Below are 13,862 nucleotides of genomic sequence, written 5' to 3' on the forward strand. Positions count from 1 at the left end.
CTATTGGACTGCAAGCCGGTTTCTTTTCTGCTTTAATATTATTCAGCTAGAAGAAAGGCAATGTTTAAATATTAAAGACAATGTGTGCTTGTGATCTTGCTAGCAGAAGGGTCAGCATAAACACTTTCAGTGGTCAGCGTAGAGTGTTCTGGGTGAGACGCTTGTCCCCAGGTGAAACTTCAGGGTGCTGTGCTAAGGTGTATCTCATGACTGATTTCTTTGCCTTGGTAGGATTGCTTAAATGAGCTCAGTTTTGCTGGTACATGCATGAATAACTCTGGGACAGCTTTACAGGTAAAGAATCTGTCCTCTGATTGAAAGCACTAGAACAGTGGTTCTCAACCTATTTACCATTATGGGCCACATATGCAGCTCTCTCTGTTATGTGGGCCACATCCACACACTATACGTACTACCTGTGCATCTTACCTTCTCTCTCTCCCCCCCCCCCACCCCCCCACCCCACCCCGGTTGAGTATTTGTCATATGACAGCAATGCGATTCAAATTGATATATACCATTCATTTCAATACTGGCAAATGTCTACCAAGGACATTTTAAATTAGCAAAATAAAACAAAACATTAACTGTTCAAATTAATTAATTTACTGTAAGGGTGGCCTGGCGTGGTATATTGCCACCTCACTTCCACGCTGCTGCTGATAGCGTGACTGCGGAGCCTGCCTGCAAAGATGGGGAGCCCTGGCTGGTGCGGTGTGCCCCCCCAGCCAGGGACTGTCCCCATGCACCAGCCCCCTCACGCAGGGGCTGCCCCCAACCCCTTCCCAGACTGCCCCCCAGCCAGGGAATGCCCCTAATCATCACCCAACCAGCCTGGGACTGCCCTCCCTCCCCCCACTGGGCTGGCATACATGCTTGCCCTAAAGAGACAGTGCCCTGCCCAAGGCAGAATAGCCCCCCCAGGGACTGTCCCCTTCTGCATCCAATCTACCACCCAGGTATTGCCCCCCAGCAACTGCACCCAACTGCCCCCCTACCAAGGACTGCCCCCCAGCAATCAATCTCCCCATCCAGGGACTATGCCCCAGTATCTAGCCCCCTGTCCAGGGACTGCTCCCAGCCACCAGTTCCCCAGCCTAGAGTCTGTACCCCATATACTGGCTGTACCCTCGCCCTGTGGCCCTAGTCTCCTGTCCCCTCGCCCTGCAGCCCCAGCCCCCTCCACGCCCTGCCCCGCGCCCACTGGTTTACTATCTTGGCAGCACATAGCTCAGCCTGCTCTGCCCGCCTGCCTCTGCGGTCCTAATGCAGGGGAGCCTGCTCCCGCAAGGGCCACGGGGCCACTGAGCACCCTGGCCTCCTGCCGATGCTGCTGGGCCTGATCCTGCACCGCACCCCCTGCTGGCTCTGCAGGTGCCCCTCCCCCCCATCCTAGTTATGGCCCTAAGGATATCACATGGGCCGCAGCTGTGCGCTGATTGGGCTGCAGGTTGAGAACCACTGCACTAGCGTGTGCTAACAGAGATTTGCCCTCTTGGCTGGCTTCCCTGAAAGTCTGGTCTGAGTCTTAAAAATGGAAGTGGGTGAGGGTGTAAATGTCGCCGTTTCCCAGATGTGGTATCAGTGAAACTTCCTGGGGAACAATGATTTAAAAAAGTTTCTTACTCAGTTTTGGTTGGAAGCTTAATATGAACACAAACTAGTGTCAGTGTATTGCTAGAATCCCATCATAGGTGACGCACCTACTTGGTATTGTATTTTGGGGGCACAGGTGAGCATTTAGCACCGACTGCTCATAGGGCACTAACGTGAAGTTCACCAAGAGACATTCAGCCTGATGCTGGAGTGCTCTAAGTTCAGAGGTTCAGATCACTTCTCACAAGCCATTTGTTTGGAGGGAGACACTTTGTGGTGCACTGACGGGACCCAACGCAGCTGGATTTCAGTCAGTTTAATTTCCAAGCAGATAATAGTTGATGAATTAGACTACAGAGAAGGGACTGGAAGGTTTTGGGGAGAAATGGGAACAAAAAAGTGACAGCAGGCCCTCAAGCAGCTGCCCAAAATCTTCACTGGGGAAGTAACTGCTTTGCTTCCCCGGCAGTACTGGAACCATGCCAGATGCGTGGTTTTATTCCTTTTTACCCGTCTCTTTCGCAGGCCTACACGGATGAACTGGTGGAGCTTCACAGACGGCTAATGGCGCTGCGGGAACGCAATGTACTACAGCAGGTAGAGAGTCTGTCGGTTTTGTGTTAAATTACAGCCTAGATCCTTGTAGCATAGGTAATCGTCTCACATCACAGGTCTGCCAGACCCTTTGTGTTTTAAGTGGCAACTGTAATTTTCCGTTGCAATGGGTGGTTCACCACAAGTGAGTTGTCCCTCTTTATTAAAGCAAAAAAGCGTAGAAAGAAGCCAGATACACATCGAGTGCTTGTATTAAAAAAGGGTTGAAATATAGGCATAGGAAGGGTCCTGTGTACTATCTTGTTTGAGCCATACCCAACTTGGGCTCCTCGGAGCATCCAGAAAATTAAATTGCCTCCAAGAGATTTAAAAGGAAATGGCCTGTCAGTGCCTTTTTCCAGCTTGAACCAGCAAGACTGCAGGAGAAATGTTGCCTTTTTTTGTGGCTGGACATCCGTCCCTGCCAGGAGATAAGTTCTCTTGTGAGTGAGAGGGCAAGGGAGGGGGTTTGATTGGGCCAAACCGACCCTCCCTTCCAGTGCACTAGGTATGACTGAACCTGAGCTCCTTGTTCCTTTCTCTTCAGATTGTCAATCTCATTGAGGAAACTGGGCATTTTAACGTTACCAACACAACCTTTGACTTTGACCTTTTCTCCTTGGATGAAACGACCGTCCGTAAGCTGCAGAGTTATTTGGAAGCCGTGGCAACATGACGCTTAGCCTCGGAAGCGGGCTGCTTTTGAAACCAGAAATCCCATCTCTTGGTACCAGGAAATAAACCCGTGGAACTAGGCCTTTTTACTCTCTCAATTCACCCGAAGCACTGCCTTAGAGAACAGCCATGCTCTGTGAATGCACAGCCTGCCGCACTTTTTTCCAACAAGCACCCATATTGCTGAGTCTGTCCTCCCTCGCTTCGTAACTACACTTGGGCACAGGTACTGAGTAGAGCAAAAGATGTGCTGCTCCCAACTACACAAGAGCGTGACCTTTTTTGGTTTTACTTCAAGAAATTGTGTCTTTAAGAATACATTTTCAGGTGTCTCTGAGAGCTGAAGAAATTTGGACAATGCTTTCTTCGCTAAATCCAGGGACCAACTTGCCCACAGAGAGACTCAACTGAGTTAGATTTCTCCCAGCTCGGGGAAGAATTGTTCGTGCTGTGTAAGCAGGATTGGCTTTTACAAAGCTAGCCATGTGACTTGCAACAGAGAATGCTTCCCAATGGGTCCTGTTGTCTGTTGCAGAGGAAGTGAATAGTTGTCGCTTTTGAGCATTTGCAAGTTCTAGAGCGGTTTGGTACAACGTATTGTCTGTAATCTGGTCCCTGATCCCTGGAAGGCATCGTTTCATATGCAGAGTGCAGGGCCTTATTCTGTGTTTCAGCTTCTCAGAGAGACAGAGTTCGTGCTCTTTGAAGAGGTCTCCAGAACCTGTCGTCTCCCACTGGGGTTTTGAGACTTCTTGTTGATCCAAGCCCCTAAACAAAGTCTCACTCCTTTCAGTCTGCTTTAACTGTAATAGGACTACAAAACTGTAAGCTGTATATTTTATATATATATATATATATATATTATATATATGTATGTACTGTATGTATAAGAAGGGCCTAGTTGGGTCTTAAGATTTTAAAGGTGTGTTTTTTCTGTTATGTTTTTTTTAACGATAATGGCAGGGGAGGGGGGTGGTTAATAAGATTTGACTTGTTTGTTTGTTAAAAATGCCTCTTGTGAACAATTTTTAGTGTATGAGAGCTGAACAGCGATCTTCAAAGCGTTTTGTGCTCTGGAAGGGACTTACCTGTCTCACTTTCATTCTTCAGTGTTTGAATAACTTTGCCAAAATATGTCATTGGTTCTTGTTCTATGTTCTCAAGGATGAATTTTTCCTATAGTGGCCCCTATAGTAGTGGCTATACTCTGGGAAAACCTAAACAAGGGAGTATTTTATCTTGGGACACCTTTAGAAAACTAAAAGATCTTGGACCAAGTGAAGTCAGGTTTTTCTCTCACCTGTTCAAAAGATTGCAGGAAATGGCAAACACTAATCCTAGTTAAACTAGCATTGACTTCCAAAGGGAGGTGGGGGAAATACCTGTCATGTCTTCAGAAATCTATTCAACTCTTCTTTCCTAAAGTCAGTATTTTTAAAGAAATAATTTTCACTTTTCCAATCCAGTTTTAAGCTTTGGGGAGAGCTTTGGGGAAAGCAACAGTTCCGAATCACTCTACACAAACAAACAGACCTCTTTAAAAGACCCACGTGGGAGCTGGGTGAGGTAGAAAAGATCATTCTGAGGCTTCACCCATGTGCTGTCCCACTTTTCCATATGAAATTGTCGTCCCTTGTTTTGGATGTTCCCTTTCTTTATCATGGAAATGTTGCAACTAATAGATTTAAGTGGCAATATAGTGATAAGCTTTTTTGAGTTGGGTCATGTTGACCCGATTCCTGTTAATTTTGTCTGTCTGTACCATCTGTCACATGTCTTTATAGAAACGTCAAGCTCATGCTAGGTCTAGCCCCCGTCACGCTGACGGTGATCTTACCTGTTTGGTTTGTTTTTTTCTGATGGACATTGCCAAGCCTGGATAGAAACCGTGTACAAGAATGTGCTGTGGCAAGGTTAAGAGGATTACCAGGAAAGGCTGAGACTACAGGACTCTCTCAAGCTCGGCAACTGGATATGGCTAAGTGAAGGAAGTCGCACCAGAGACGTAGCTTTTTAACGTTCTGCAGATCCCTTGTGCTGTTCAGGGCTTAGTGAGTACATTTAAACTACAAGAGTAGTCAGTGCTTGTTGAAGCTATTTTTGATGGAGGGAGTGAATTCTGTAATGTTGCATTATGTCCAAGCCCACGCCCAAAACTTTTTGGGTGTATGGGGAATGGCTCCAGGTATTCAAAGTCCCAAAGTAACCTCGCTCCAGAGACTCTAGCCAAGGGATGTGTGATGAGTGAGGCCTTCCCCTCTAGAAAACAGTAACAGCAACAGTGTTAACTGAGCTGTTTGTGTGGAAAGTCCCTAAGACTTTCACCTCCTCTCTTCTCCCTAGATCAACTTCCTTCCCTGCTCCCAAATCCCATTTCTAAATCAACTTCACCCCTAGCACCCATACTTAGTGTATTGGTCTTGGGACTAAGTAGCTTCCAGATCTATAGCACAAAGGACTAGAGAGAGGCACGCAAACACTTCCCATCGTATTAAAAACAGAAACTTCATCGTGATGCTCCCCAGCTGGGCCAAGAAGCAAGAGTCTTGAGGTTGTCCTTGAACATAGCTGCGCCATGTGGTAGTGCCTAGGGCTCTACCCGTGGCCACTGCGCCGTCTTGTCCCGGATTTTTACTTTACTTGTGAAATTTAACAAGTATTTACTATTTCATGGGAATCTTTTTTTTATAAAAGGTATTTTACATATGAATTTTTTAGACTGTTTATAATAATCTGGGAAACCTGAAATGGAAATGTTCCCCCAACGATAGTCTTCTCCTTTGTGTGCACCTGCTGGTTTGTTACTAACAGTACTTTGTTTCTCACAAGTACTTTGCCGGTATTTTACCAAATCATTAGTTTTTTTGGGGTGGTGGTGGTGGTAGGATTGGGGACCACATGAGGAATGACTCTGCAAACAAGGAAAAATTGTTTAAATCTTGGACCTCCCAACCTTTGTGTCCCCTTTTAGTTACATATAAGAAAAGTTCCACTTGTAGATTCTCTAGTAGGCTGACTGGTATTCTGAACATGCCATGTACAAGTATTTGTGGATAAAGTGTTTGTTCTTGTGTCACTCTTGAGAGCATGGATGGATAATTGTAAAATAGAAAGGAGATTTTGATACTGCTACTGATAGTACCACTACAAATCTGTACGACGATGCATAGTAACTTGCATTGTTTAAAAAAATGCAATTGTCTGACTGTTTTAGCCATAATGATTTTTCCAAGGAAAATGGACAAAACTCTAGTTTACTCTAAATGTCCTTCAGCTTGGTATTAAGGTGGGTACAAGTAATGATTAACCTGAAGGCTTTCAGAGTAATGTGGATGTGAGATCAGGGCACAGCTTTTCCTTTGCCCTTGGTCTTTGTATAAAAGGGCAAAATAGGGGTCAAGAACACTGTCCAGTTGTCTTGGTCTGATCTGTATTAAGCCTTGAGGCTTTCATTACTGGCATTTACTGTAGAAATGGACAAAAGGTTGTGACCAGATCACAGAATGCCAGTTAGGAAGAACATTGGACACAATAGTCGTGTAAAACAGGCTTTGATGTAGTCAGCCTGAATATATGGAAGTGCAATGATTTCGGCACAAGTTCTTCTACTGCTCTCCAGGGTGGGAGCATCAGAACTAGTAAGGAGCTATGATGCAACAATCTAGGACCAGTTCTTGTCAGAGATCTTTAACTTATTTTGATGGTAAAACATTTAAACTTCCCCTTAAGGAGCTTGCCCCATCATAGTCTCTGCATGCAGAGACCTGTGTCATCATTGGTTCAGTAAATTTCAAATGTAATGTTGTCCAATGGCCACTAATGGCTTTACATGCACTATAGCACAGTTGATACACTCAAAAGAAGCTTCCTTTATCATTTCAGGTGCGTGGCACTTGCTAGTTGACATTCGGAAGTGTCAAAACTAGACACAACCATTGTGCACCTTGTAATGGTTATTACTTTTAAAGATAAATTGAAATCAGATGGGTATTGCTTTCATGAGGCGTGAAATAGCCATCAAGAACTAAAGAGATGAGTTTGCACTCCTAAAAGTGTGTAAGTACTTCAGCTTCTAGATTTTTAATTGTATTCTCTCTGAAACCCAAGGTATTAAATATCTTGTCATTTGAGGATATGAAAGGTTGTGTTGGGAAATGAGTTCTTCACTCAACTATAAGAAATTCATCTGGCCCCCAAGATTAAAAGAGAGAAGAATAATGTTTGTAATAAGTTACAGGATTGTTTCTGTCCTGAATTTTAAACTTTTTGTTAAATTTGTGGAATTATGGAGGAGTTTTCTAGAAAAACGTGAAATAAAGTAAGATGGAAAAGTAAAAATTAAGGGGTATTTTGTTTCTCTTAATTTCATTCCTCCAACTTGGAAAGGAGATGCTCTGTTAGAGAATGACCTCTACATTGTAAATCTCTGCTTCGGAAAATATTTTCCCCTGGAGAAATAATATGGAAACAGTGGCCTTAGCTTAAACTTGAAATAATCAACTTAATGTGACTCCTACAACTCTGCTCTTACAGCAGTATCAATAATACTTGGAACAAATATTAATTATTCTAGAGCCTTGTCATCTGCTCCATTAAACACAGAACAGTAACTACTTGACAAATGGAAAAGGGCACAAGTGCTAAATGTGATCACACTTCTGAGTTGCACTGTTCACCACTCACGTGAAACTGATCTTCACCAGTGTGGGGTGTGTGTGTGTGTGTGTGTGTGTAGTGCATTCTGATCTGACCTGTATTGGCCATAAGGAGCAACTTGCTGTCAGTGAGCAATCTACTGTCCAGACAGCTTCTGCTTTTTAAAAATGCTTTCTGCTTATTTTTATGAGAAATGCAGGTCTTATCTGCTCTGGAAGAGGCTATGGGATACGGGAACTTGTGATTATGATACTAGGTACCAAGGAAGGGAAATCTGAATGAGAGGGAAGAGAGTTTAAAAGAATTCAAATTTCAACATTCAAAAATTTCACCCATGTGAAAGAAAAGCTATCTAGGAACCAACAGATTCCCCCCATCACTGCAATAAGACTACCTCAGACTTAGGAATTTATGCTCACGTGACCCCTAAAGAGGGAAGAATTATCCCCGTTTTACAGTTGGGAAACTGACTTGTCCAAGGTCAGAGTCTGTCAAAGCTTGTAATCAAACCAGGCCTCCAGAGTTCCCAAGTCAGCATCTTAACCTCAGGACTATATTTGTCCCATTTTGTTAGAGGTTCAGGCTTCCCTACCCCTTCTCTCACCCCCAGTGTCTTTCAGCAAAACCAGTGAAGTCCAAAGTTGATATTTAAGGTACCAAAACAAGCAGGAAAACTCCCCAGCCTTTGGCTGCCTTTATACAACACAAAAATGAGATGGAATAAAACCCAATTGTCTTTCCTTTCCAGGTCACCATTTAAAGATCTCACTACACTTTTACGTTGGAAGTTAAAGTATTTGCATGGATTTGAAACTGTATGTTGGCAGGTACAGTAGTAGAATTTTATGGTGAACATTCAGTGTTTATTCTACTGTAAAATCTCTTGTAATCAGTCACACTAGACCATTATTTTCTATGGGGTTTGAATGTTTTTGAATGTGTAAGGATACTGTTTCTGGCTGAAATTAAGAGCAGTGTTACTAAAATTCCCCTAACAGGTGTGTTCAATGTAGTATTAAGTATTAGAACGCACTGCCAGATTAAGCACTGCACGCCAGTGTTTATCTCTGTTTCTGCCATATGATACTAACTTTGTCCTCTTTGTTCATGGGCAGTGACATCTAAGCAGTGAACACACCCTATTAGCAATGCATAATAAATAATTGCAGGAGGCAACCTGCCCTATGACTTGTCCACCAGATTTAACAGCACTGGTAGCAGGTTGGTTACAGGATGGCTGGCTCATGATCTCAAACAGAATTCTCCATGATGGCAGGACACTGCTTGTCTCTTTTCCAGTGGTTCTCAACTTGCAACCCAATCAGCACACTCGTGGCCCATGTGACATCCTGAGGGGCCATACAGGTAGTGCATATATATATTGGGTGGATGCAGCCCACAGTGGTAAATAGGTTGGAACCACTGATCTAATCTAACCCACTCAATGTCTCCCTGACTGCAGGTTAGTCTGCTGGAGACAGTACAATGCATTAAGACCCAATTTCCGACATGGATTTAAAAACCATTGACTTAAGGTAACACTCAACTATTGTGGCTCTCCTTAGGCTGGACAGTACATGTGGAAAAGTTTCCCCCTTTTCTGTAGATTCAAGTCCCCTGGGCTTTGAGTGTATGGCCAGGAAGCCTGCTCTATGATCTCGAATTTTTCCAACAGTTGCTTAGTGTGTAGTCACAGAAGTATTACCAGCTGTGCTACCTCAACCCCTTTGACACATGTTTAGCTAAAAACAGTAGTTCAAGTGTACAGAATTCTCCCTGCTGCCTTATCAGCATTGAGTACCACAGTTTGGGAACATCACTGGGAGCCTGGCTGAGTTAAAGCACATTCTGCACTTGACATTCAAGCAACCCCAGGAGAAGGGTTTTGCAGCAGAGATTTTTGGTGCCCAGGGCTCTATTTCCTCTTCCAGTAAGAGGGGGAGTGGTAGAATTGTCACCGGGAGGGGGCTGATGGGGAAAGAGTCCCACTCTCTTCCTTGATCCATGTAAAAAGATAAATGAAGTGTGAAAGGTAGATCAAGCACTTCTAGAGTAAGGTGACATTTTGTAAATGTGACAAACATACCACTCCAGGATAAGGCCATGAGCATATGTTTCAAAGAGGTTTTAGATGGATAAGTATCTATAGAGAGCTAAGGCTTATGGTTTAGAAGAGAAACCCAGCCTTTCCTTGCGGGGAGGTTCTCTTCTACCTTCCTCAAAGAGCTGTTACTGGCCCCTGTATTTGACTAGATGGATTTATGCAATTAAATTCCACTCAAAGGAATTAATTGCCTTTCAGAAAACAATCCTGTCATTGCTCTGTCCTGGAGTTCATAAGTGACTCTCTTATATCACTTTCTAAAGCTAGTATTTCAAGGTAGCTGAGTTGTAGGTCTGCAGCAGGTCCAAGATCTCTTGCTGCACCTCAAGAGAGAGAGGACATTTAAAATAAGGCACACAAGCTCTTTAGGATGGAGTTTGTTTACACCATGAATACATCCTATTCCATCCCAAACTTTAGGGCAGCTAGTGTAATGGGCCTAGGTTTCAGAGTAGTAGCTGTGTTAGTCTGTATCACCAAAAAGAATGAGGAGTCCTTGCATCTCATGAAATGGGTTTTAACCCCCAAAAGCTTATCCCAACATAAATTTTAGTCTAAGGTGCCACAAGTACTTTCTGTATTGGTCATATCACCCTTGTGGGTAAGGTAGCAATTTCTTTGCTACTGCAACTAAGCAGACACCTTCTCTCTCCCCCTCCCTGAGAGACTTGAGTCCTGAATTGCCATCTTAATAGGAAAAGACTCAACTACTGTTTTGTATGAGTTGTTTCTATTATCCTTTTACACAAGGTGGCTATTAAATACCCCCACCACCCCTTCTTTAGGCTGGAACCTGCTTCTATAGACCACATAATGCACATCTCTACTAGGGCTGTCAAGCACTTTAAAAAAGTGTGATTAAATGGTATTCTCTTAGTGCAATTAAATTCAATTTTTGGATGTTTTCTACATTTTCAGATATTGTACTCTGTGTTGTAATTGAAGTCAGTGCTCACTGGAGTTAATTACAAATATTTGCACTGAAAAACAAGAAATTTATGAAAGTTGAACTTTTTGTACATAATTCTCCATTTGTAACTGCATTCAAAAATAAAAATGTAAAACTATAGAACCTTCAGTCCACTCAGTCCTACTTTGTCAGCTAATCACTCAGCCAAAACAAGCTTGGTTACAATCTGCAGGAGATGCTGCTGCCCACCTCTTGTTTACAATGTCATCTGAAAGTGAGAACAGGTGTTTGCATGGCCCTGTTGTAGCCAGTGTTGCACTGAAGATTCATATCCCTTCATACTTCAACCACCATTCCCGAAGACGTGTCCATGCTGATAGTGATCCAGAGCAGACAGATACATGTTTGTTATGAGTCAGATGCCACCAGCAGAAGGTTGACTCTTTTTTGGTAGTTTGGGTTCTGTAGTTTCTGCATTGGAGTGTTCTTTTAAGACATCTGAAAAGATGTTCCACACCTTGTCCCTTGCAGATTTTGGATGGCACTTCAGATTCCTGAACCTTGGGTCAAGTGCTGTATCTATCCTTAGAAATCTCACAGTGGTACCTCTTACTTTCACAGCAGATTTGACAAAATGTGTTTTAGAACAAAACATGGGCTGGGTCATTATCCAAGAGTGCTATAACATGAAGTGTGACAATGTGGGTAAAACAGAACAGGAGACCTACAATTCTCCCCCCCAGGTGTTAAAGCATTAAATTTGTGACTTTTTTAAAAGCATATCCTCTGGAATGGTGGCCAAAGCAACAGATGTTTAGCATATCTGGCATGTAAATACCTTGCAAGGCTGGCTACAAAAGTGCCATGCAAACACCTGTTCTCACTTTCAGGTGACAAATAATCAGTTAACAGTATCTCCTGTAAATAAACAAAAAGCTGTTTGTCTTAGCAGTTGGCTGAACAAGGAGGACGACTGGACTTACAGGCTCAGGTTTTACAGTGTGTGTGCAGTTATGCAACAAAAAATCTAAATTGCAGTCTCCTTCATGTGAAAGTACTACAGTATTTTGTATGAGGTGAATTGAAAAAGTTCATTTACAGTGCAAATTTGTAATAATCACTACATTTGAAAATGTAAAGAATTTGAGTTATTGATCATAATGCAAATTAACTGCAATTAACAAATTCAAGTGTGAGAGTGAAGAGTGGATTAACAGCCCTAGTCTCTACACTGCAATTAAAGACCCACAGCTGACCTTTGCCAGGTGACTTGGACTTTGGTTAAGGGACTGTTGAATTGCACTGTAGCTGTTCAAGCTTAGCTAGAACTGGTGATCTAGGAGCCTGAGGTAGAGGAGGGTCTCAGATCTCAGGCTGCAGCCAGAGCCTGAACATCTACACCACAACTGAACAGCCCCTTAGCCTAAGTCCAAGTCACCTGGCACAGGTGGTCAAATGTGGTATTTTAATAGCAGGGCTGATGGAGCTAGATGAAAATGGGCAAGTTCAATGTGTTGTCCATTAAACAATACTTAATTGTCCAGTGCTTTGGGTTTGCTCTGCTTCTACTAGTTCAGAGTCTGCTATAGGGCCCCATGAGTTTGGGCTAGTCATTGTCCACTGCTTGCTTTTAGGCTTCCCCCTCCCTAGAGCAGGGATTAGTTCTGCAGGAGGCACTGGTCCTTGCAGTTAAGTTCTAAAACCTGACAGTTTAAGGGACTCAGTTTCTCTACCTGAGCCAATCTTGGCAGAATGCCAGCACTATAGCCAAACAGGATGAGTAGTACAGGTGGTGTTCCTATAGGGGTTAAGTCACCTCACTTCTCAGATTTTGAGAACTTGCTCTGTACGTCTGTTCTACATCATTTACTATCCTATGAACCAAGATACTCACTCAACTTCCCCTTCACCACTAGTGTGCTGGTCCAAGATAGTTGAAACACACAAGCTTCATTTAGTGACATTTACCTAAAATGTAACTTAAATAGCATTTCAGTAACTTGCCACAAAAGACAAATGAAGTTTTCAGATGTTTATTAAGCATTCATTAACAAAGTTCAGACATTTCACACGTGTCCCATAAAGAACATAGTTACAGAAGACCAGTCAGTGGTAATAGTGCATAGCACTTGTATCAGATTACAAACTTATGTACAGATGTGGCATCTTCATTGATAATTCCAATTACTTATACAAAAATTGACAAGTGCTTTAAATTCCTTCCCTAGCCCCCTCTACTAGCCATCTTATGGATAAGAGATTTAACACAATAACAAACCCTGATGTAGCTCAAGGGATGGCAAAGTTATGTTTGATATATAAAATCAGAATAGCCATTTAATCCTTGTTTGCTGAAGTATTACTCAGCCTTTTGAGATGCCTTACAGTAATTTATTCATATACACATTCCTCTGCCTGACATCCACTCCAGGCACTTGACAAAAGGTCAGGAACTAGAGACATCAGTAAGAGTAAAGTTTGAAAGTAGCTAGAATGATTGCACTTTTGTTCAATCCTTCAGTCTCATACATGGTTCATACAGTGGTGTTCATGATCAGTTAAATACAAGTTTCTCAAAAAAAAAAAAAAAAGAAGACCTTTAAAACATTTAAGCTCCCTGAAACTTAGTTGGAGTTAGGCCTTCATACAATGATAAATTTCTGTAGGACTACTGTGTCATAACTGGCTAACAGGAGGGGGTAATCAGTTATCTTCTCTACTCTATGCCTGGAGGAATAAACTGATGCCTGTTCTGCTCAGGGGCACCTTGCCAGATGTGAACAGGTTCTGCAGCAGTTTATTATAAACATCCATGAATTCAGTAACATTTGCTTGCTGCTGTAGAGGGGCCTACAGTGCAAGACAGCTTGAAGTTCTGGAAGTGCAGCACACCGTGTAGATACCTAATTCCCTCCACACTCGCACACCCTCCCCCCCCCCAGAAGTTGAACCTCCCCCCTAATAAATTAACCCTGTTGCCAGAAGAGGCAATACCAGTTGCTGGAGCATTTCCTAGTTTTCTAATACATGCATTAATTTCTCTTTTCAAGAGACAATTAACCTTTAAAACAGTTCAGTCCATTACTGTCCTAAAAGTGTACTTGCAAGAAGTCATTAAGACTTTTTCTCAACCCCCCCAGTGTACTATGCCATAAAAACCTAGAAGTTCAAGACACATTCTATGATTGTAGGACAACTGAGGAACAAGTCCTAAGGGACAGGATTTTGAGAGCTCTATCGGACTCCCTTTGCTGGAATGCTTCTTGCAACACATGCAGAGTATAGTTTCAACAAGTTTATGGCTTTGTGAGATCCCAACCAAAAAAG

At 42.9% G+C, this 13,862-nt stretch overlaps 1 protein-coding gene across 8 annotated transcripts in view; it reads left to right on the forward strand.

Annotated features, from left to right (window-relative positions):
- MLLT1 (MLLT1 super elongation complex subunit) overlaps nt 1–12,965 on the forward strand; it is a 69,456-nt gene extending 56,491 nt beyond the window's left edge. For 4 of the 8 annotated variants that reach the window (XM_024105779.3, XM_065578192.1, XM_065578194.1 and 1 more), the window contains 3 exons: nt 232–294; nt 2,122–2,193; nt 2,738–12,965. In XM_024105779.3, coding sequence (XP_023961547.2) covers nt 232–294; nt 2,122–2,193; nt 2,738–2,866 — 264 coding nt within the window. In that variant the 3' untranslated portion in view covers nt 2,867–12,965. Of the gene's footprint in view, nt 1–231; nt 295–2,121; nt 2,194–2,737 lie in introns of those variants that run through there. The other 4 variants (XM_065578193.1, XM_024105781.3, XR_010594881.1 and 1 more) reach the window with 3 other exon arrangements.
- The last annotated feature ends 897 nt before the right edge of the window (nt 12,966–13,862 follow it).

This window comes from Chrysemys picta, chromosome 25 (assembly GCF_011386835.1).
Source record: "Chrysemys picta bellii isolate R12L10 chromosome 25, ASM1138683v2, whole genome shotgun sequence".
NCBI lineage: Eukaryota > Metazoa > Chordata > Testudines > Emydidae > Chrysemys > Chrysemys picta.